At 43.9% G+C, this 23,688-nt stretch overlaps 1 protein-coding gene across 1 annotated transcript in view; it reads right to left on the bottom strand.

Moving 5' to 3' along the window:
* The window catches only part of LOC140692911 (uncharacterized), an 87,600-nt gene that overhangs the window by 18,314 nt on the left and 45,598 nt on the right, over nucleotides 1-23,688 (bottom strand). Inside the window, exons 10-14 of the mRNA XM_072957120.1 lie at nucleotides 8,844-9,017; nucleotides 8,251-8,390; nucleotides 7,941-8,088; nucleotides 4,038-4,167; nucleotides 3,595-3,813 (exon numbers count right to left, since the gene is read on the bottom strand). Coding sequence (XP_072813221.1) covers nucleotides 8,337-8,390; nucleotides 8,844-9,017 — 228 coding nt within the window. The 3' untranslated portion in view covers nucleotides 3,595-3,813; nucleotides 4,038-4,167; nucleotides 7,941-8,088; nucleotides 8,251-8,336. The remainder of the gene's footprint in view (nucleotides 1-3,594; nucleotides 3,814-4,037; nucleotides 4,168-7,940; nucleotides 8,089-8,250; nucleotides 8,391-8,843; nucleotides 9,018-23,688) is intronic.

Raw genomic sequence — 23,688 nt, 5'->3', positions numbered from 1 at the left:
CTCCATCTACTTGCGACACTTACTTCTGTTCTGTTCCCCACCCAGAATGTGATGGACTCATTCAGATATTCTGGCCTGTCTCAAGCGAGACAAATTCAGTGAAAAATGAAGTGTCCACATTTGGACCAGAGCATGAAAGGAGAAACAAGGCCTCATGGTCAGCATGATGGTGGTGGCCACACCCTTCCACCGGGTGAGATGAACCATGGTGAGGGTGAGAATCCAGGGTCCTAGGTCGGCCAAATCATCTTCCTTCACGGTTGTCTGGGGTGTTGGAGACTGACTACCACAAACTAACGACACGGCTGTCAGTGGTGGATGTCAGCTGCAACAGAAACGGATTCAACTCTTTACTGCCAACATGGGTTAAAAGTAAAGGCCGGGGCAGGGAGGTCTGCACGGCTGCTGAGGCAAACCACAGACCCAGCTCTGAATGCTCACTGGCTGGAGCAGAGAGGAAGCTACGGCCCTTTTAGCTGTCCCTGTGTCCAACAGATCCAGGTGAGCCAGCTACTTAGGAGAAGGTCATGTTGTCCTGATACCCAGAAAAACCAGCCTCGTAAAGGGAACAAATAGTGTCATGGATTTTAGACCCAATTCTGCCCCTTTATGAAGGCAAAGTAAAGTAAATGGCACGGGGAAGTTGAATGCAAAAAAAAAAAAAATTAAAGAACCAAACGGTGACCGCTTCCTCCAACAGCGTCCGCTGCAGCTGTCACCTCCGTGGCGGCCACTTCCTCACCAGTGACCGCCGGCCAGGAAGCGCCGTCATGCACGTCACACAGCGACAGCCAGGAACCGCGTGCCGAGCACGTTTGTGTAAAAGCAGGAATCGAGCAAAATGCTGCAGAGTTTGACCTTACAAGTTTAAATACTCCATGAAAAGAATCCCTGAGCTGCCGACAAAATCAATTCGCATCTTACTTCTTCAAAACAATCAAACAAATTTAATAAGGGTGCATTTGTCACCAAATAAAAGGAGGACCAAACATGTTCCTCAAAAGCAAGGATTTCAACAGGTATCAAACACCAGTGGGTGATGAGCTAACAAAGCAAATATTCCAAAAAATTAGAAAATAAAAAATGACTAAGATAATAGATGGATCAAAACAGCTGTTAAGTTGTTGTTTTTAAAGTGATGGAGACTGTACGGAGGGCAATCTGGCTATTTCCAATGCAGGGTGTGCACAGCCCACATTTTCAGAAGCAACAACATGCTCACTGGGCAGTACAAGTGAAAAAGGAGTAAAGAAAAAGGAAAAGAGGAACAAGAGAAAATTAGAATCACACAAGAACAAAAATGATTTTGACTGCATGTACAAGAATTTATGTGAGTGTGTGAGGCCAGGGACACGGGGATGGTGAGGCCCAACCTCACCTCCTGCTCAAGGGAAAGCAGGGGCCTGAGGGGAGCGGCGCTGCCGGGGGACCACAACGTGTTCAGCTCCCCTAACCCAAATTCCACCTACAAGCGTCTAGGCAGCTTTTGAGCTACAAATTTTTGTCGCATTTCAGTCTGGACCGTTTTACTCACTTCCACCAAGAGTAGCAGGAGAGAATGAGGCTCTGCTCCTGCACCAAAGCATTGTTTAGAAAATTAATGACTGTGGAATAGTAAAAGAAACAATGGAGTAAAAGTGACTGGAGGAGAATGTGCTTGACCCTAGCTCACTGGCCGCGTTATCTCAATGACGTTCAGATGCTGGCTGAGCCCTTATGGTACCACAATAGACAGACCCACAAGGAGGCAGGTTCAATGCGCTGAACCACTGTGGGCTAAGTACACATCCAGCTACTCCGCCAAGTCCCAAGGGCAGACATCAAAAGGCAAAAACAAGCTGGCATTCTCTGGTGGGTCTGCAGACTCAGAGACAATCATTTGTTGAGCAAAAATGTCACCAGTGCCTCCTATGACAAAAGAAGTGGCACTGGCGTGGGGGCTGGGGCAGGGCTCCAGGCTTCCACTGCTCACTCACCAGTCTGTCCAGGGGGAGAAGGTGGTCCCTGCTTAGGTTTCGCTGATGCACCTACCTTGACTAATGTCTGGGGCCTCAGCAGGAGTTGACAGGTGAGGTGAACAGAGCCAGACTCTGTGTAGCACGGTGCTGGGAGCTATGCCCTCAGCAGTGCCCAGGCTCCTAAACTTGTCAACTCATCTCCAAGAAGCAGATGGGGAGTGCGAGCATGTAGATCACAGGGCCCTGTGAGGACAACTACAGATCATGGCCACGACATGCCTCTCCTCTTCCTTAAGCCATAGAGGTATTTCCGGGGAGGAACAGAAAATTCATCCAGAGCCTGCTAGGTGGGCTCTCGCAGGTGGGACTAGTGTCCCCTGTGCTTCTCACTCACAGGGCTGGTCTAGACATTCTTTTTATTAATTCTCTAGCATCTTCTCCTCCAACTTACCAACAACCAGAAAGTAGGATCTGATCTTAGGTAAGTTCAAGAATCACAGAGCACCACCTCCAAAGCGGGCCCGGTAGCACATGCCAGGTCTTCTGACCGCCACCTGTGGGACCACCATGAGCCCTCTCCAGACTCAAGGACCGAGGCCGTAGGCCGGGGGGACACAGCTTCCCTCACTCACCCCAGCAAAGGTTTCCACGTCTCGGCAAAGGCATCTCACCCTCTTCAGCCCGAGGGACAACACGATAGATATATGGGGAAACAGAGCAGAAGGTGGGGGTTAGGCAGCCCAGAAGAGCTCATCTGTACTTCCGAGGCAAAGTGGGGCCATTGACTTAATCACAGGGACAAAGTGGGAATGAACATTTCCCTGCTCTGTCCCATACACCGTGATACGCCTTTCCCTGCATAAGGAGTTCATTAGGAAGTCCCTGGCGGTGTTTCTGATGTCCTAACTTGGCATGGTGGCTGTCGGGCAGGAAGAGACGGCCTGAGCTGAAAAGGTGCTGGGCCTGGGAGGCAGGTGACAGCGGCTCCAGCCGCAGCTCAACCAGCGCCTCGTTCTGCCTCTCGGGGCTCAGCATCTCATCTATAAGCAAAGGGATGAGCATGTACCAGGACAGGCTGCCCAACAGAAATGAAATGAGAGCCATGTAAAGAAAGTTTCCCAGTTGCCACGTTTAAAATTTGAAACAAAGAAACAAACCAACAAACAAAAAACAAATACTAGAATGTGATTTTAAGAACAGATCTTACTTAATCTACTGTATGTAAAATACTATTATTTTGACATGTAATCAATATAGGAAGTAAAGAGATAGTTTATGTACTTTTACTAGACAAGCCTCAGCGTCTGATGTGCATTTGACCTACAGCACATCTCAGCTGAGTCCAGCCTCCTCCCCAGTGCTCCTAGCATCAGTGGCGTTGGCTACTTTATTGGACAGCAACTCCAGGGGTTCCACCATGTTCCTGGCTGTAAAGCGGGAGTAAGTGTCCACACTAACCCTAAAAGGATCTCTCTGAAATAAAGGCGGATTCACTTTGAAATGTCTGGAAACCGGCGGGCTGCACCTCCCTCCCCCCTTGGCTACAAGATTGACTTCTTCCTTGCTGATCCCTTTCTGGATGTAGGGAAGCAATCCAGCACACAGCCAAGGTGGACTGGCCTCCAGGTAAACTTACCTGCTGTCTGTGTCCAGTCCCATGAAGTCCTCCTTCTCAAACGGGATGCAGGGGAGGGGGATCTTGTCCCCAGAATTCTTGGGGCCACCATCCAGCCACTTGGACTTGAGCAAGATGAAGAGTGACTCAGTGAAGTCCTCGATCCTCTTCTCCACCACCCTGCAGTACTCTTAGATTGAAGGCAACGTCGGTGCGCGTCTGCTCGGCTACCTCCCCATGCTGCACAAAGACAAAAAGCTGAGAGTCATTAAGCGATGTGCCATACAGCTCCTCTGCATGTGGAGCTTCTCGAAGGCCTTGGCAGAGAGACATTCGGTAATGGTGACAAGGCCCACGACCTTGGGGTGTTTCTGGAAGACGCTCCACCGATTCTCGGGCACATAGCGGTGCCTGTAGTGGATACAGAGTGTCCACTGGGAGCCACAAGGGCTGATATGGCTAACCGAGGTGAGTAGCTGATAGATGCAAAAGAAATTCTCCTCTGAGATGATCTCTATGGATTGGACCACAACGGGACGAGTCTGGTGGTCCTCAGCACACTGCACGTAGTCAGGGATGCTCATGTTGCAGGCCCTGCCGAGAGGGGAGAGGAGATCGAGGTACATTCTCTGCTGTGTGCTACGGGCCCATCTGGGTTGCGGTGACCTGGTGTGTACCAGCCAGAAGACAAGGGAAGCCAAAGCAAATCCAAGGGTACAGTTTGTCCTCAGAGTCTGCATATGGCTACTGTAGCTCGATCACATTACCCAGCTTTTGGTCTAGGCTTCCTGCCTCTGCAGAGAAAGGTCATTTCTTATTTTCTATTTCCAAGCACCTAGCAAGGCCCTGATGCAAAGTCACTGCTCAAAAATGCTGAATAAAGAAATGAACAAAGGAAATGCTTCCCCAACCCCCTTCAGCAGAATATAAAGAAAAGGACCACAGTAGGATCAAAAGATCTGGATTCCTATTCAATTTATTTGAACTCCTAAGCTTCATAATAATGGATAAGAAAACTTGCCTTGGGGTAGAGGGTACTGTTCATTGGTAGAGCATATGCTTAGCATGTACGAGGTCCTGGGTTCAAACCCCAGTACCTCATTTTAAAAATGAAACAAGTAAATACACCTAATTACCCAGCTGAAAAAGTATTTTTTAATTCAAAAGTCAAAAAACACCTTGCAATTGACACAACATTGTAAACTTGACTATACTTCAATTAAAAAAAAAAGCCTTGCCTTACAAGAATATATCTGGATTACGGATGTTTGAAAATGTAAAATGCATAGGGTACCACCTGCATAAAAGGAGGTGACTGTACACATGTTCTATCCCTCCTTTATGAGTTATACTTCCTTTGGGGGGGTTATAACCTCTCAGAGCTAATTTTCTCAGATTAAAAATATAAACATTACCTGATTCTCAGTACTGCTGAAGAATCAGATAACTCTATGAAAGCATCTGACCCACAGAGTTTACTCAATAAATGTTTGTTGAATGAATGAATAAACAAGCAAAGTGAATGCTGCTCCCTGCCACAAACCATCATAATGGTACTGCCTGGAAATCCCAAGCCCACGTTCACCCGACTCTGCATTAACAATGTGGGTGACCTGGGCAGGCCTGTGTGCTTCTCGAAGCCCCAGTTTAATCGTGAATAGAAATAAGGGCAATAACACAAACCTCAAATTGTTAGTGAGTCAGTAATGAATTGTACCCCAACACTGCAAGATGGAACCATTAAGAAAACTGGGCAAAGGGCCCATAGGCCCTCTCCATATAATCTCTTACTACCACATGGGAATCTACATTACATCTCAAAATTAAAAGTCTAATATTTTAAAGAGGTTATCGAGGTTAGGTGAGCTCACTGTCTCAAATAAGGAACACACAGTACAAATAGGACAATGCCCAGCCCATGAGATACACTCAGTTAACATTCCCACTGAGCCCACTAGTCCCTCCAACTTCAGAGCAAGAGGATGGGTCCTCGTGGCAACAGGCCACAGCACCTGAAGCTAACAAAGCTAATGGTGTCCACTTAAAAGAGCCCCTGTCACCACCCTTGTTCTAATTTTCTATTTGTAATTTTTTTCTTTTCATTAAATTGGAACTCCAAATTGCATAGAATTCTTACCAGATATCATGATGGCAGCCCTTCAAAACCTGACCACAGAGATCATGATGGCAGCCCTTCTTGGTGAAACAATAAAATGAAAAGCCATTTCCACAAGACCTCTGTGTAAATCTACTAGGGAACTTCATCCTGGACTGAGGAAGAGGACTGGGGAGTAGGGGGTAAACTGGGACACGGAGAAATATGGGCCACCTGTCCCACAATGGACTTTAGACTCACCCTCACCCTCCAGGAACGTCTAAATACACACAGACAGAGTGCTATGGACAAGAATTTTTTTTTAAACAAATCCCTGAATCCCTAGCAGATCTTGTTTCTACCGAGACACAAATGTCTTATTTGTATAATGTTTCACAGAAGCCTTAAAATATTATCACCCCAACTTGACACATCAAGAAACTGAGGTAGAGAAGTTTATCACATTCTACAAGATTAGAGAGAGGCCACGTCAGACACCGTATTTAAATCCAAGTCCCTGCTCCGTTGCTCACACTAGAAAGTGTCACATACTGCCTCTTTCCTGCCCTCTCCCTGCAATAAATCTCTGAAGAGTCTTTTCTGTGTCACCTGCAATCAAAATCACATCAATTTTTCACAAAGAGCTATGTCACTCCTTGGAGGACATACCAAAATCTAAAGGGTTGGGTTGAGAGGAGATATTTGCATTTTCTGTTTCTCAAAGGAAACATGGCTTTAAAAGAAACTGAAAAGTATTTATCTAGTCTAAGCGCTCATTGTGCACAGAAAGAAACGGAGGCTCAGAGGAGAAGAGGAAAGGGCGTTATTAACAAATATTGCCTCAGTGCAGCACCAAGCCAGCCCTGGGCACTTCTGGGGGAGGATCTGGAAGGCCCAGGAGAATGAGTGTTAGAAAATAGAAAGAGAAGAAGAATATAAGGCCCCGTCTCTACACCACCATATCATGAATTTCCACCAAATTAACCAGTATGGGTGCAGCCAATATTAAGGTTGTCTAAACAGGTTATTGAAACCTGGAATTCTCAACCATAGTGGAAATTCCAGCATTTACTGTGCTTTTTTCCCAGTTCAATCATCAATTCAGTGGGCATTCTGTACCAGGGACTACACGAGACCTGGAGTTCTCCCAAATAAAGATCTCTATTATCACGTGTGCAAACCACATAAAGGCCACCAGAAGAAAAGCGCCCACAGATAAGATGGAATTACTGAAACTGAAAGCAGCCAAAGAGCATATATTACTAGGAAAAATGGTGCTCCTATAAATGGACTCATGGACATAGAAAGCAAACTGTATTTAGCAGGCAGGAAAGGAGGGATTAACAGATACAAATTAGTAAATATAAAATAAATGACAAGGACCTGCTATATAACACAGGGAACTATATTCAATTTCTTGTAATGAGTTATACTAAAAACAATCTAAAACATATGTATATACATATGCATATGTTTATAACTGAATCTCTGCTGTACACCTGAAACTAACATTGTAAATTGACTACACTTAAATAAAAAATAATTTAAAAAATAAGTAAAAATAAAAGCAACGCCATTAAGAAAAAATAAAAGAACACTCTAATCCCCTTAGCTGTAGGTGGTGGAGAATTCTGGTTGCAAACACCAAGTCCACTGGATCACTCCAGCAATGGCTGTCACTCTTTCTGACCATCAGAGAGTCACTTGTTTCACTGAGGTTTCTTTTCTCTTCTGTGAAAGGCTACAGCTGCAACTAACGATGTATAGAATCTCATCATTCACAAGCCCAACAAGTAGTGAGGACTTCCCATGGGCCAGGCTCTGGACAGAGGAAAATATAGGGTCCGAAATATATTCATGGGTAGAAGAAGTTTGTGCCATAAAGACGTTAATTCTTCCTGTTTTGATAGACAGATTCATTGCAATTCTGATTAGAATTCCTACCAGATTTTTCTTGGAATGTAACAAGTGAATTTATGGTCAAGATTAGCCAAGAAATTTCTTTAGAACCACCACTGGGGAGGGGTGGATAGGTCATTCATTTCCACTGCTCTTTCTGAAGTGATAAAAACGTTCTGGAATAATAATGGTTGCACAACTGTGAATATGCTAAAAGCTGCTGAATTTTACCATTTAAATGGATGGAATTCATGGTGTGTGAACTATATCACAATAACACTGTTATATGAAAAAATATTTCTTGACAAATATTTTTCTTTTTATACCACTAGTCTGTCCCACAATTTAAGAAAAACAAAAAACCAATACAAACCAAACTGTGCCAGGAGTTCTTTAGGACTGCAATATCCCTGGGTCTCCAAGGCCTCTGGTGATGCTGTTCCTGTTAACACACACTAGCTGGGCTGGGCTAGTTAGGGACTGTAACTGTCTTTTTAAAATCGACGGTCACACGTTTCACCCTTGGAGAGGGAAGGAAGGAGGATATCACAGCTTCATGCCTTCAGCTCATTTTTAACAGAACCAAGCCCTGCTTTCACCACTGTTAATCCCTCTCACTATAAAAACACGTGACATCAACAAGCACCGCCATCATAACACCTGAAAGTGTTCAAGGTACTTACCTGCGGCAGAAACACTGAGGGAGGAGACAGAAGCTTGCTCAGCACTGATGCTCCCTTTTCCCGACTCCACCAGGTGAAGCTGGGCGCTACAGCCAGAGGCTCTCAGCCCGGGGAGCAGCACACACGCCACTGAGCTGGTCCTGAGGGAGGGTGAAAGGGAAAGGAGGGCAGCCCTAGGGGGGAGGGAAAGGGGGGGTGCGGGCTGCAGCCCCGCTCGGAGGCCAGCCCCAGCACCAGCATAAGCCGCCCGCTCCCGTCCAGGTCCGCAGACCACGCCCGCCCGGGAAACAGCCCGCCCATTGGTGGGGACGGGCAGGCGGCCGAGGAGAGGAAGCCCGGGAGGAGAGGACTCGCGGGCGGGAGAGGGGAAGGGGACGCCAGCCGTGGACTGAGGGGATCCCGGCTGCGTGAGAGGTGGCAGGCGCACACCTGGACCTGGACAGCTGTGGCCGGGGCGCCGGGGCAGGTGGTGCTGTCAGAAGGGTCTGGCCAGAGAAATTCAGCTGAACACGGGCTGACTGGCGCCCTTGGGGGCTGTGAAAGGCGGATCACCCTCCCGAAGCCGCCTGAACCCTTTCCCGGGAGCCCCCCACCTTGCACTTCCACAGCCAGAAGCCCCGGCCCCAGGCAGGAACCAAAGGCCTAACGGGCGACAGAGTTGAGAAGCATTTGGGGCCAATCCCCGGCTCGGACATGGAGCTTCGAACCAGCGGACCACCAGGCACCGACAGCGCATGCGCAGGACGGACATGGATCCTCTCTGGATTCTGCGAGAGAAGGTGGGACAGCGAGGGAGGGAGAAGATGGGAGCGGGTGGAGAAGAGGGGAAAAGTGGAGGGATACAGATGGACAGGAAGAGCAGAGAAGGGATGGGTCTGGATAGGGGAGTGTCGTAGCGGAGTTGGAGAGAAAAAGCTTTACCTCTAGGGCACCCTGAGATGGCAGACCTACCTCTGTACCCTTCTGTAACCGTTCAAGTCCCGCAGCTCATGTTTTACCTCCCTGATCCAGCCCTCCATTAGATGCTTCTGCAGAAACACTACGGGGATCACACCCGTTGCCCCCATGCGGAGCTGGGTTTTCTGTTGCTCTGAGAACCAAGCACCCGCAGGTGTTGTAGCTCAGAACTTCCTTGGGAAGAGCACATATTCCCCTTTTACACGCTGGGAAACAGGCAGGAAGGATCACTGCCTTAGCTCCACTGTCCCAGGTGTTGGGCTGGCGGGGAGAGGTTTGGTACAAGATCAGAGCCCCAGACAGAGCAGACTGCCTGAGTGTTGGTGCATAGTCCCCATCCCTCCTGGGTAAACCATACCCCACCCTAGTGGAAACATCAAGGGCTCACAGTGGTTTCCTGGGGGTGGGAGAGCTGTCCTCATGTGAAGGAAAAGTCCAGCTGGGCTAACAAGCTAAGTCACAAATCTAAGTGTGATAAGTGTCGGTTTACTGATCTAAGTTCTGCTGGGCTATCTCGTAAATCTGAAGTTTAGTGTCAGTTTATTGGCCTAACAACCTAACTCGTAATTCCAAGCTCAACAAGTGTCAGTAACGTGATCTATTACAAATTGATAAGCTCCAGTGTACTGATTCCTTGCTTTTTGTTCTTTAAGTCTTATTGGCTAATATCCCCTTAGTTGTATTGAAGTATTTAAAACCTCATGTGCACGTCTTGGAGGTGCTCAGAACTTCGGAGCAGAAGCCCCTCTGAGCCCGCCGGCATAATAATTCTGAGTACTCCAGCACTCCGATTGGTGCTTGTTTCTTGGCTGGCCTGTTTCCATAACACTCAGCTCCAGTGCCCAGCTTTCTAGGTAGATAGGAGTGTTACCAAGTCCAAATTCATTCTCCCCAGTGCAGGACAGGCCAATAAGTTTGGAAACCAGATGTTGGGGCTTGGAATAGCAAGTTTCTGTAGACCTAGTTGGCAAACTAATGTTCTGGAAAACCATCTCCCCAAGTCACAATTCAGGCTCCTTCCCTACGCGCTTGGTTGTTGCAAACTTCTTAGTGTAGGAATTCCTTCTTGTTAGAATCCTTTGTTCTTACAGCTATCTGCGTGGGTCAGATCCCTGTAAATCTCCAACAAAACAAACGTTATTTTCTATTCTGCAATTTGCTATCTTTTAATGAATGAAAAAGTGTTCAATATCCTTAAAGGTCAGAGCTTCAGAATAAGCTCTCCTGTGTATTTCAGGCTCTAGGCAACAATTTTTTACAAGCAAGATGAAGCCTAGGAGACAGAGCATAGGGTTAAATTCAAAGGAACAGATCTAATATGGAGTCAGATTTGTTCTGTTCTATTACCCGGGCAGAAGCCACTTGAGGATTTAAATCTCTTTAAGTTAAAAATAACTAAAATTTTAAAGGAATTTACATGCATAGGTGGGAATGTGCAAAGCATATCTGGAAAAGCACCCAAAAGATAGTAAACAGTGGCATCTCCAGACAGGGCTGAAAGAACAGAGGATGAGGGAAAACTTCTTTCACTTGTGTATTTTTGTGCTCTGTTTGAGTTTTTTTTTAACCATTTCCTTGCATTTCTTTTTCAGTTAAAATAATGTGTAATGGAGCAAAGGAGTAACTAGCTTAGCAAATACAGCAGCCATGGAATCACTAAGTCATCACTTTTGATTTAAGCCAGAAAGCATTTATTGACTCTCTCCAATGTGCTCAGTCCTGTTTTAAGACTTCTTTTATATTATTATTATTATTATAATACTATTATTATTTCTAGTACTATTACTATTACTATTATTACTATTATTTTATGAAATAATAACATGGTATACCTCACCCCTGCCCATGGCTGGTGGAAAACCAACTGAGTTTTTCTTGAGTTGTTTTCCAAGGAGTAGAGATGAGTTTATAAACAGAACACATCTTCAGGGCAAAACAGGCAGTGTGCATTACCAGCAGGCCAGACAGCAATGAAGGGTTTTCAATAGAGGTGCCCAGAAGCTGAGAGAGAAAGCCTCCAGGACACTACAAAAAGCTGCCCAAACTGCCATCTCCATGGTACTACTGAAATAGGAAAGAACAAATCTGACTCCATATTTGATCTGTTTCTTTGACTTTAACAAAGCCAAGTTAATATGCTCCGGTCTTTTCATGGGTTATGATGTCACAGAGGAAACGGACAGGTCAACAAGGAACCACTCTGCCGTGATCACGGAGCCGGGGAAAGGGATGGGCTGCAAGATGTATGAAGCAGCCACAACTGTGCCCGTGCTTCTAGGCAGGTATCCAAAATTGCCTCGACAAGGTGTCAAACATTTGTGCCCATGTCCTCATCAACAGACATGTATTAAAGACAAATGGAAACATATAAAAGGCCAATACCCTTGCTGGGTACACCGTCCAAAGAACAAAGTCTCAGTTTGACAACTGGCCATCTCGGTTCCATGGGATTCATTCTTGGAGAACCTTAAAAACCACTCTTCTGTCCTCAAGAATTGCTGCATATTTGTCCTATCTTTGGCTCAGGGATGCAGCACGTTCAAGTGAACTTTAATGTCTGCACAGATTTGACTGTCTTTCTCCAGGTTCATTTGTCCATTCCAATGAGGCCTGAGCTAATTCCATCCTCTGTAAGATCTATTCCCTCCAGTGACAGCTCATTGAGCCTGCAATTAAAAGCCAAGTGAACAAGACTGTCCTCAGCTAAAAATTTCACCCACCCTTCACTGTTTTCTTAATCTCCTCTCCTGGCTAAGTGCAACAGACTAACACCTCCCTCCACCAAGATTACCAACTATGTCATTTTGTATCCCCAAAGAGAAAGTAAGGTCCAAAATAGAGGAGACAACTACATAGTCACCTCTGAATTCGTAGCATATAGAAATGTTAATAAATAGAACTATGATCATGGCTTCTTTCCTTTAAAACCTTTCTGGTTATTTGAATGAGACCTTGGAAGGGAGGTGTTTGCTGTCCAGTATCTTGATCCACAAGACTCTGGAGGCCTTTTTCAGAATGGCTGTTCACTGATTCATTCAAAACACAACTTATCAATCAAGGAGTAGCTGTGCTTTTCTGCCAGGTGTTTGTGGTCACTCTAATGCCAGAACAACTTTAAACTATATCCTTACTTTGGATTTGTTATTTTTCCCCTCTTCCAACAAAATTGACTTTCCTTATTTTCTTGCCTTGAGGAATTCTTTTATTTCCTATTTCACCCTTTAGTAAACCAAGATCCTCAGGATGGGCTTGGCCCATAATATGATCCCCCATCCAACTCCTAGTGTCAGAGGCCTGGGGCTCACATCCTGCCCTCCTGTCAAGGCAACTGAAAATCAGTTCAGGATCGAACCAGCACCCCAGGGATTCTAAGGCTCGCATATCTCCCAGAAACCCTGCTTTCTCATTTGTCTTGGCTTCTGAGAATTTCCCCTCACTTTCTTGACAATTAGTTGTGCAGCTTGAAAGATGAGGAAGGAAGGTTTTATTTCTTAATCAGCATTTTAAGGAACTTATGTAATGAAAGTTTTCACGAGTTTCTAGAACCCTCCATTGCCGAGATAGAAAACACACTAGACATTTTCTAAATTTAGCTCCCATGTGCATTTTTTCTTTGTTTTTGTTTTCTTAACTGTTAACAGACATTTTTTAATTAAAAAAAAATAAGGCCCCAAAAAGGATAGAACACTGAAGGGGCAATCAAAATTAAAGGGCAAAGACAGAAAAATGATAACTACTCTACAAAGTTAATATAATACATACACTATGTATCAGATCAGCAATTCTCAGTAACAGCTAATTGAAACATGACCATGAGGTAAAATTTCTCTCCTGTCAGGACATGGCCAACAGAAAATACAATTAAACCAACAAACTAATATCCTAAGTCTGGCGAGGTACAGAAGGCTACAAGCTAAATGTGTCTTCTTCTGGAAAAGAGGAAGACACACCAGCTCTTTTCTGTGGAGCCTGAGCCCACGGGAGGACGGTGAAGTGAGCTCTGTAAGTACCCAATTAGCAAACTGAGTGATGAATAAATAGACGTGAGCTTTGATGACAGAGGTGATACTACTATTCATTTGTCCTGTAAAGTATGACTTCCGTTCAGTGATCAATACTTCGGTGTCCTCAGGAGTTGACATTATTCGAAAATGCACAGCCTGGGCCCAGACCTCCTCTTTCAGCTCGTGACACTGCACTTAGATGTCACAAGGGCACCTCCAACTCCACCTGCAAAGAGCTGACTTCACAGTGCTCCTCCAATAGCCGTCCTGCCCAGGGCCTCTGGTCCGGGGCTAAGTTCTCCGTGCCTCTCCCAACTCAGACCCATCACTCACAGATGTGAATGGACCCCTCCTTCAGAGCCCAGATATCCTCAGACACCGAGTCCCACCACCCACACCTGACCTACCAGATACTCACTGTCACTCACTCAGCACTGACTCTGTGCTGGGACCATGCTGCACACTGCAAACCTTATCTCACTGGATCTCCACAACAGTCCTGGGAATTGGGTACATCACTGCTTCAACTGATTAGATAAATTGTTTCACTTCCTTGAGTGCGTCATTCAAACTGACACGGCTACTGAGCCACAAGCCTGGGCCTGAAAACAACTTGAAAATTGAACACTGCTACACCTCACAGCCACCCTACTCTGACTCATCACATCACCTCCTGCCAAGCCTTCTAAATGTTTCCAAGCATTCTACAAGACAAAAGTGAACTACGAGAGCACCCCACTCTCCAACATAAAATCTGTCAATGATGGTCCACTGCCCTTAGGAGAAAGCCCCACCGGGCCTGAGCACAGCCCAACGGCCCAGCATCCGCGTTCCCTGCGCGGCCGCGCCGCCTCACCCAGTACGCAGCTCTACACGTGCCTTCTCTAGGACAGGGATGCTGACTCCGCACAACCCAGGTCTTGTCTCACTTGAACAATGATCACCTTCTTCAGTGTTCATCTTCTTCTTTGCTGACCCTCAGAAAAATGTTTTCTCATGATGAATCAATATCTTTTTCCTTATAACTTCCCATCATTGATAATGAGCTCCCCCAAAAGAGAGAAGACCTAATTGTCTGTCTCCTTATCTGTAAAGTGAGATTAACAAGGAAATATGTGAGGTTTTATGAGAAATAATATTCATGTGAGGCTGAGGGACAATTCCATCATACAATAAGCACTCAATATGTGCTTAATTAATATTAATAAGATTATATTGCATTCCAGCATCCTTCAATCAATTTTTAATGACTTTGTCCAACAGACTACTGACAAACTGTTGGACGAACCACTTTGAGCAGATCAGCACAAGCGTACTGGGATAGGTAAGCGCTGACTCCAGTTGCAGCTGCAGCCACCCAGCACTATAGGGTAGGGGCAGTTTGCTCAAGCTCTTACATGTTGCTTGAGCATTTAGTTGTCGTTATTGATTAAAGACAGGTGTTCTTTAGTCAAAGCCCCTGAAACATAAATCTTCAAAGATTGATGCAAATTAGGTTTCAAGAACAACACTCTCATTAGAAATTATTTGAAAATCATAGTCTTAGCTACTCCGCACATCAAAAGGGCATGTTCTTAATGTATCTGACTAAATACACCGAAAGGGTTGTTTAAAAGAAATTACGATGAAGCCATCCTGAATAAGCTCCAGTATCATCTGCACAAAGCCCCACCCAAGGGTCTCATTTCACATTTCCACATAGGTGTTCAGGTAGCTTAACTTGGGTCTTGGTTTCTTATAACACGGGGTGGGGAATTGTTGTGGATAGATTTAAGTAGCAAATATATAACTAGGGTAATTGCTGTTAAGGAATTCTAGAAATAAGAAGATTGATATATAGTCCCACCCATAAGAAACTCAGCATTTCCAATTACAGCAGCATTAAAAATAAAATGAGAGATACATTTAACAAAAATTTACAAGATTTGTACATTGAACTTTTTGAAGTATCACCAAAATAAATTTTAAAAGATCTACATATATGGAAGACATCCCATTTCCATGGAATGATAGACAGTATTATTAAAAATATTAAGACTCCTCAAAATGATCTACATATACAGTGGAATCCCTATCAAAATTCCAGCTGACTTCTTTGCAAAAATTGAAAAACTGATCCCAAAATTATTATGGACGTGCAAGGGGCCCAGGATAGCCAAAACAACCTTGCAAAAGAAGAGTAAAGTTGGAGGACTCACTTTAAAAGGTACTAAAATGTTATAGTAATAAGTCAGTATGTTGCTGGCATAAGTTTGGATAAATAAATCTATGAGACACAATAAAAACCCACGGGGAAAAACTTACATTTACAGACAGTTTTCCACTAGGGGGCCAAAAACACCCCATTGAAAGAATAGTCTATTCAACAAATTGTGCAGGGACAGCTGGGTGTCTGCAGGCAAAAGAATCAATCTGGAATCTGAACACCCATATTTTATATAACAAATAAAAATTAAAACAAAGTAGATCACAGACAGAAATGTAAAAATTAAACCTATAAACTTTCTAAAAGAAGACACAGTATAAATCTTTGTGGTCCTAGGATAGGCTTTGGTTTCCTGGATACAATACCAAGAGCACAAGTGATAGAAGAAAAAAGCAGATAAACTGGACTTCATCAAAATTAAAACCCTTTTCTTACAAAGGACATCATCAAGAAAGTGAAATGACAGGGGAAATGGGTATCTCAAGTCAGAGAGTGCTTGCTTAGCAAGAAAAATAAAATAAATCATTACATCTAACTACCTCCCCTGTAAAGAAATTGTTTTAATCTTTAAAAAAATATAGTGAAAGACAATGTGCAGAATAGAAGAACAATTTTGCAAAACATGTATCTAATAAGAGAGTAGCATCCAGGATATATAACGAATTCTTACAACTGAACAATACAATAAAACAGACCCAATTTTTAAATTTACCATGAATTTAGATACATATACAAATGGCCAATAAGCATATGAAAAGATGCTCAACATCACTAGACAAATCAAAATCAAAATGAGATCTCATTTTACACCCACTAGGATGGTTATTACCAAATCACGGACAATAACAAATGTCATTCAGGAGGCAGAGAAACCTCATATGCGGCCAGGGGAAAGGGACAATTGTGTAACTTCTTTGGAGAAGCCTGGTATTTCCTCAAAAGCTTAGAGTTATATGGCTCAGCAATTCCACTCCTATATGTAGAGTCATCCCTCAATACCCTTGGGGGGTTGGTTTCAGGAACCCCACACCCTGGATACCATAATCCAAGGATGTTCGAGTCCCTTTACAATCAGCCATCTGGATCCATGTAGTGGAAACTACAGATATGGAGGGCCAACTGTACAGCCAACAGAATGAAAACATATTCTCATAAAAATTTCACATCAATATTCATAGCAGTATCATTCAGAGTAGCCAAAAGTTACTAACAATATCCATCCATCAATGAACGGATAAACACATTTACCAAGAATAGGCCCACAAACTTTTGGTCATTCAAACTTTGACAAAGGAGGTGAGAACATACAATGGAGTAAAGACAGCCTCTTCAGCAAATGGTGCAGGGAAAACTGCACAGCTGCATGTAAATCAATGAAGTTAGACTACTCCCTCACAGCATACACAAAAATGAATTCAAAATGTGTTAAAGAATTAAACATATAGACAAGACACTATAAACCTCTTAGAAGCAACCATAGGCAAAACATGTGACATACATCTCAGCAATGTTTTCCTAGAGCAGTCTACTCAAGCAATAGAAAAACAACCAAAAATATACAAGAGGGATCTAATTAAACTTACAAACTTTTGCACAGCTAAGGAAACAGTAAGCAAAACAAAAAGACAACCAACCTATGGAATGGGAGAAAATATTTGCAATAAATGAAACTGCTAGGGGCTTAATTCCCAGAATATGTAAACAGCTTTTACACTTAATAAGAAAGGAAAACAAACAATTCAATTCAAAAAATGGTAGAAGTCCTAAAGAAACATTTCTCCAATGAAGACGCACAAATGGCCAGTAGGCACATGAAAAAATGTTCAATATCATTATCAGAGAAATGCAAATCAAAACTGCAATCAAATATCACCTCTCACCAGTCAGAATAGCCATCATTGAGAAGTTCACAGACAATAAATACTGGAGAGGCTGCGGAGAATTGGGAACCCTCCTACACTGTGGTGGGAATGCAGTTTGGTGGAGCCATTGTGGAAAAATGTATAGAGGTTCATCAAAAGACAAAACCTTGACCTCCCAGATGACCCAGCAATCCCACTCCTGGGCATATATCCAGAAGGAACCCTAATTCAAAAAGACACCTACACCCCAATGTTCACAGCAGCACTATTTACAATAGCAAGACATGGAAACAACCGAAATGTCCACTGACAGATGGCTGGATAAAGAGGTTGTAGCATATTTGTCCTATAGACTACTATTCAGCCATAAAATAATAATAAAATAATGCCATTTGCAGCAACATCAATGGACATGGAGAATGTCATTCTAAGTGAAGTAAGCCAGAAAGAGAAACGAAAATACCACATGAGATTGCTGACATGTGGAATCTAAAAAAAAAAAAGAAAGAAACAAAAAAATAAACTTATCTACAGAACAGAAACAGACACAGAGTCACAGAAAACAAACTGTGGTTACCAGAGGGGGGAGGGTGTGGGAAGGAATAAATTGGGAGTTCAAGATTTGCAGTTACTGAGTATGTAAAGAATAAACAGCAAGTTTATACTGTATAGCACAGGAGAATATATTTAATATCTTATTGTAACTTATGTTTAAAAACAGTATGAAAATGAATGCAGGTATGTTCCTTTTTAACTGAAGTCTTGTGCTGTAGACAAGAAACTGACACAACATTATAAACTGACTAGACTTCAATGAAAATATTTTTAAATAGACTAAAACCAAAAAAAATGGAAAAGGATATTATCAAACAAAAAGAATAAAGTACTGATTCAGGCTACAATATGGATGAACCTTGAAATTTTATGCTAAAATAAGCCAGACACAGAAAGCCAAATAGTGCCCTATAAGGTGAACTGTATCTAAGCGTTTATTGTACTACTGTAAATTTTCCAGAGGTTTGAAATCTATCAATATCAAAATAAAATGTATTATGCATTAAAAATGCTTCCTCACAGGAGGGCTTCAATTATTAAATGCAGAAATGCATATAAAGCTCTTGGAAAAACAATTTGCACGTCCACACACAGTCACTGCTGTCACTGCCACTCAGAGGGTGGTGACAGCGCTGATGAGAGCTGCCTCCACTCGCTCCCCTGCAGAAAGGAGTGAAGGCCTGAGCTCTGACAGGCAGGGTGAGCGTGAACCTGAGTCATACACAGCCACGTTCCAGACTCTGCGTTACCCAACTTTCTTATACAAACTGCAACATGTAATGTAAACACGCTAGAGGGATGTATCTTACAACACAGGGAATACAGACAATGTTTTACAGTAACTATAAATGGAGCATCTATTGTACACCTGAAACTAATATCATATTTTAAATCAGCTATATTTTTATGAAAAATTAAAAAATATTTTTAAAATGCTATCACTTTAATATTCAATTCGGTTTTTAAGTTACTACTAAACAGCTCAGAATGTATAAAAGCATTTAATTGTGCTGTTTGCTTACATATTTATTTACATTCAGCCTCTTGCTAAAAGAGAATTTAAACAATTCTGTTAAACACAGCTTAACAACCATAACAACAAAAATGCAAAACCGAGTGAAGAGAAAATGGAGATTCAATACTTAAATGAAACCAGGGGGAGATAAACTCATAAAAATGGATTCCATGAAGTCAGGGCAAGTGTTAAAGGCCGACTACAAATTCAGCTGTAAGATTCTTGGCAGCTAAAGCAAAAAGAAAATGATGATGGGGCGGGTGGTAGAGCATGTGCTTAGCGTGCACGGGGTCCTGGGTTCAAGCCCCAGGGCCTCCACTAACAGATAAATACATCTAATTACCTCCCCCCCAAAAGAACCCCAAAGAAAAGATAAAGAGAAATTTCTTTCCCAAAAAACCCTGATATTAAATTTGGGTTAAATACTTAAAAAAAGATAAAAAGAAAAATAAAAAATAGAAGTGACACTGTGAAGGAAAACCCCAGCTGGGCTAACAAGCTAAGTCACAAATCTAAGTGTGATAAGTGTCGGTTTACTGATCTAAGTTTTGCTGAGCTACCTGGTAAACCTGAAGTTTAGTGTCAGTTTAATGGGCTAATAATCTAACACGTAAATCCAAGGACAACAATTGTCAGTAACGGGATCTGTTCCAAATTGATAAGCTTCAGTGTACTGATTCCTTGCTTTTTGTTGTTTGAGCCTTATTGGCTAATAGCCCCATACTTGTAATTAACCCTATAAAACCTCATGTGCACGTCTTGGAGGTGCTCAGAGCTTTGGAAATGAAGCCCCTCTGAGCGTGCCAGCTAAATAAATCTCAGTACTACAACCTTGTGAGTTATACTTGTTTCTTGGCTTGCCTGTTGTTTCTATAACAACACAAGCGATAAAGCCCGTGAGATAAATCTGCGGAGGTTGCTGTCAGGTCCCCATGTCTCACGTAGGAAAATCTGAAACATTTTTCTTACCATTCAGGGTCATCATAAGCCCACCTCACACCTCCCACCTTTAAATGCAGGAGCACAGGTAGGGCCCGACCTTTGCTGTCTCTGTGTCATCACAGTGAGACAGGATGGAAGGGGGAAGAGCACAGCCATTCAAGGAAGGCCACCGCAATTAACATCAAAATGTTAAAGGATTCAAACCCCAATAGGCCTTGAGGCTCAGGATGAAGAGATTTAACTTCTAGCAGATCTTGAGCTTCAGTAAACATCCATTGTAATAGTAACTTGGTGAATAACATGCCCCAGGCAACATGGCAGTCCCAATGCTAGCCACAAAAGGTCAAAGGGTGGGAAATGGACAACTCCCTGGGAATCCTAGCCCCTTGCCCTAAGGCTGGTCCTTCTACTTATTAGCATATGAAACCACCAAGCCCAAGAAAACAAGCAACACAGCGCCACCTCGCGGTCACCACTCTCTCTCCCTCTTTGGGGAAGGCCCACAATGTGTGGAGTGTGTACCTACTTCTTATATGAGCATCAAACCCCCACACCTCGTGAAGTTTCTCTTGCCTATCAATGTATCTCTCTGAATAAATCTACCTTTACTCAACACTGGCTTGCTCTTGAATTCTTTACTGCATGAAGTTAAGGAACAAAATCTGGTGGGGCACATCCCAGGGGCTCAATGAAAGCCTGGGACACAGCCCTTCTCATGCCCAACGTTTTTTATTCTTGTATCAACAGGACTGGGCTGTGAAGGGAGGTCTGAGGCCACAGCTAAGGGACAGAAGCAGCCTCCAGGGCTCCAATTGGTGGGCAGTCTCTCCCCCAGCATGGGTCTTGGGGTCTGCCCGGTTCTCTGTGTTTCTCTGTTGTGCTGACTCCCCAGACATACAGCGTACTCCTAGGCTTGTCCCCACAAAACCCTTCTCTCCAAAATACAAGCACATCATGTCACAATCCTCTTGTTCAACAAGGAAATGTTCAGCCCACTTTTTTTCCTCCCCAATAAAGTACCCAACTGTCCTCGCTCCCATCACACCACTATTTTCTTTGTGAAAACTCTGCACTCGCCACACCCCATCCTGAACACAGGTGCCTTACTGGCTGTGATTGAGATGTTTCTTTCTTACACAGCAAGCGTCCTTTCACTTTCCCCTTGTTACCTTAAAAAAGCATTTCCTGAGTCACTCACCCCTCTGATTCTGAACTAACAAAGTGCTGAGTTTGCAGCCACTATATGCATACATCCCAGTTTTGGCTAGGTTTCCATCACAAGATCTTCATTAAGGAGCTGCATCAAGAAGTTTAAAGAGGCTATTCTTACATCTGAGTGGAGGAGCCTGCAAAAAAGCTGAAAGGCTTTGAAGAGAGAGTTAACCAGGGACAAAGAAGTTGCAGGTCCTAGTCAAAAGTGTCATGAGGCAAAATGTTCTCCCAAGACTCAGTGTGGCTTATGAACACGGAGTCGGCGGGGAGGAGGTGACAGGCAGTGAGTAGGGTGAGTGATACAGGTTACGCTCCCCCAGCTGGGGAAGAAAAGGTTTTTTCCAGTTTTCCAAACAATTTCTTACTACCTTTTTCTATTATTGTCACATACTATTTCCAACGAATTAAGCATATCAATGTCAGTCATTTGGGCCACTTGGGAGGAGCTACACGATGCCATTCACAGGGCTGGGACATGACAGCCACACCAGTCTAGATTGAAAGAACAGTCGGGGTATTTGCAAGGTAATCACGGGCATGCAGCAAACTCCCCAGCTTCAATGACCTCATCTCAATGCTGGGGCCAATAAAACTACCAAGCAAAGTGCGTGATGATTATGGCCAACATCTGTTTATTAGTTAAGTGCCCGAGAGAACTGTCGCTTAATGGGGAATGAGTACGATCAACGAGGCCCTGTCTACCTGGCCACACGCGCCCTGCCTTCCTGCCTTGGTGCAGCAGCAGAACTTGTTTAGCTGAGATGAACACCCCCAGAGCAGCCCAGACGGGAAAGCTTCCAGCTCTGCACGGCGAGACATGTTCCTTTCCTTCTCAGAGATGATCACAATTTGCTGTCGTCTGTTTTTATGTTTATCCCTTTTGTAACTGTCTCTCCTTCGGAGTTTTTGCTCAAGCAGCACAGGGCCAGATGTGTCTTGCGGCCTGCCGGATATTCTGGGCAGGGAAACAGCCGACTCCATATCTGGCTCTGGTGCTGAACAGAGAGGGCAGAAGGCCCAGGGGCCCATGCTGAACCGAGGCCTCTGCACCCAAAATTATGGTCTGATTTTGGGCAAATTATACAGTCTTTTTACCATGAGATTCCTCATCTGTCCATGAAAATAACTGTCCATGGCACATAGAATTACAAGGATTATAGGAAATCACCAAATTCATAACCTAGCCAAGGGGCTGCAAGTGCATCCTCAACAGACAAATGCTGCCTTTACGGCTCTGACACATGCTAAGCGGGGCGGCCCCACACAGTGAACACTGCTAAGTGCCAGTGGGTTAAGTGCTTCATGTGTGCTATAATACTCTTTAGATCTTACAACAATCCCAGGGTGAAACGAATATTATGCCCATTTCACAGATTCACCAACAGGTTAAGAGATTTTGAATTCTATTCCAAGGCCCTATGGTGAAGAAATGGCAATTTAAACCGGAATCTGGGCCCAGGCCTTGGCTCCATCTCTCTCCAATCCACCTGACCACTTGCCTTTGAATTCCACCTCTCCAATACACAAGTTTCAGCCGGCCAGCTCTTAAATGCAATTTGTGCAGTTTGTCAATGTTGGTTAATTACCATAAACTGTTCTCAGAAACCACTACAGTAAAGAAAGGTGGACGTAAGGAATTCTGCATTGCGTTCTCCTGCAATGTGCAGGATCCCTTTCCTACACCTCCAAATCCAAGTGTATGCTTCCTCCCTGTTTATGTTTGCACACGGCTTATTAAAGCAGAAGGTACCTGCAGTAATTCCATCTCGGTTGCTTTCCAAGGTTGCAGATTATCCATAATCAGTCTGTGAACGAAAATACTACAATGTGAATGAGAATACTGCAACCATGACAGTAAACAAAGAATACTGAAACCAAGTCATTAAAGGCTGCCGCCACCCCCCAGCTAGGACAGGCCTGCAGCCCAGCTGCTACAGCAACTCACAATGGTGTCATCTGAGCAGACTCAGAATAAGAAAGGACAGGCTACTGGCCCGAGATAGCTAGGTGCTTGTCTAAAAAATGAATTCAGTGAGTCCAAATATTTGCTTCCTCTCACACATACAAAAGTACTAAATTCTTGAACTTGAGATACCTGGCTTTCTTTAGATAACAAGCAATCTTTTATTGTTCCAACAACCTGGTCTTTGTTGTAAAGCTCCTATATATCCTAGCTCTGCCTCAACCTCTTGGGAGCAGTCCCTCAGAGAGTTCTGACAGGCTGTCATCCTAGCTCGAGTCCTCCCGCCAAATGAAACATAACTCTTAACTTTTAGGCTGCACATGTATTTCAGTCAACAGTTTTGGACACCATGAAGCACCACAGCAGATTTCTCTCCACCTGAACTCTCCAAGTAACCGGAGCCTTGGTACCAGCAGTGGCCCTTTGTGCCCATCCACCTCCTCGGGGAGTCCAGATGAATTTGGGTGAGTCTCTCTAGGTTCTCGGATCTCACATATTGGTTGATGATCCTAAGTTTTATCTGGCGGTGTATCCAGGTACGTGGCCCTCCAGTTGAAAGAAACTGAGGTGAATTACCCACCCAGTGGAGACATATTGAGTGGGGCCTGGTTGAAAGATAACAGGAAATATCCACCTTGAGGATATGTCCAAAGTGGGGCTGGTGGAAACATATGAGGAAAATACTCACCCAGTGGAGACATCCTGAGTGAGTCCAAGTTGAA

The sequence above is a fragment of the Vicugna pacos genome, unplaced genomic scaffold, assembly GCF_048564905.1.
Source record: "Vicugna pacos unplaced genomic scaffold, VicPac4 scaffold_19, whole genome shotgun sequence".
NCBI lineage: Eukaryota > Metazoa > Chordata > Mammalia > Artiodactyla > Camelidae > Vicugna > Vicugna pacos.
Note: the sequence above shows the minus strand (reverse complement) of the source record. Positions and strands in the feature narration are given on the sequence as shown.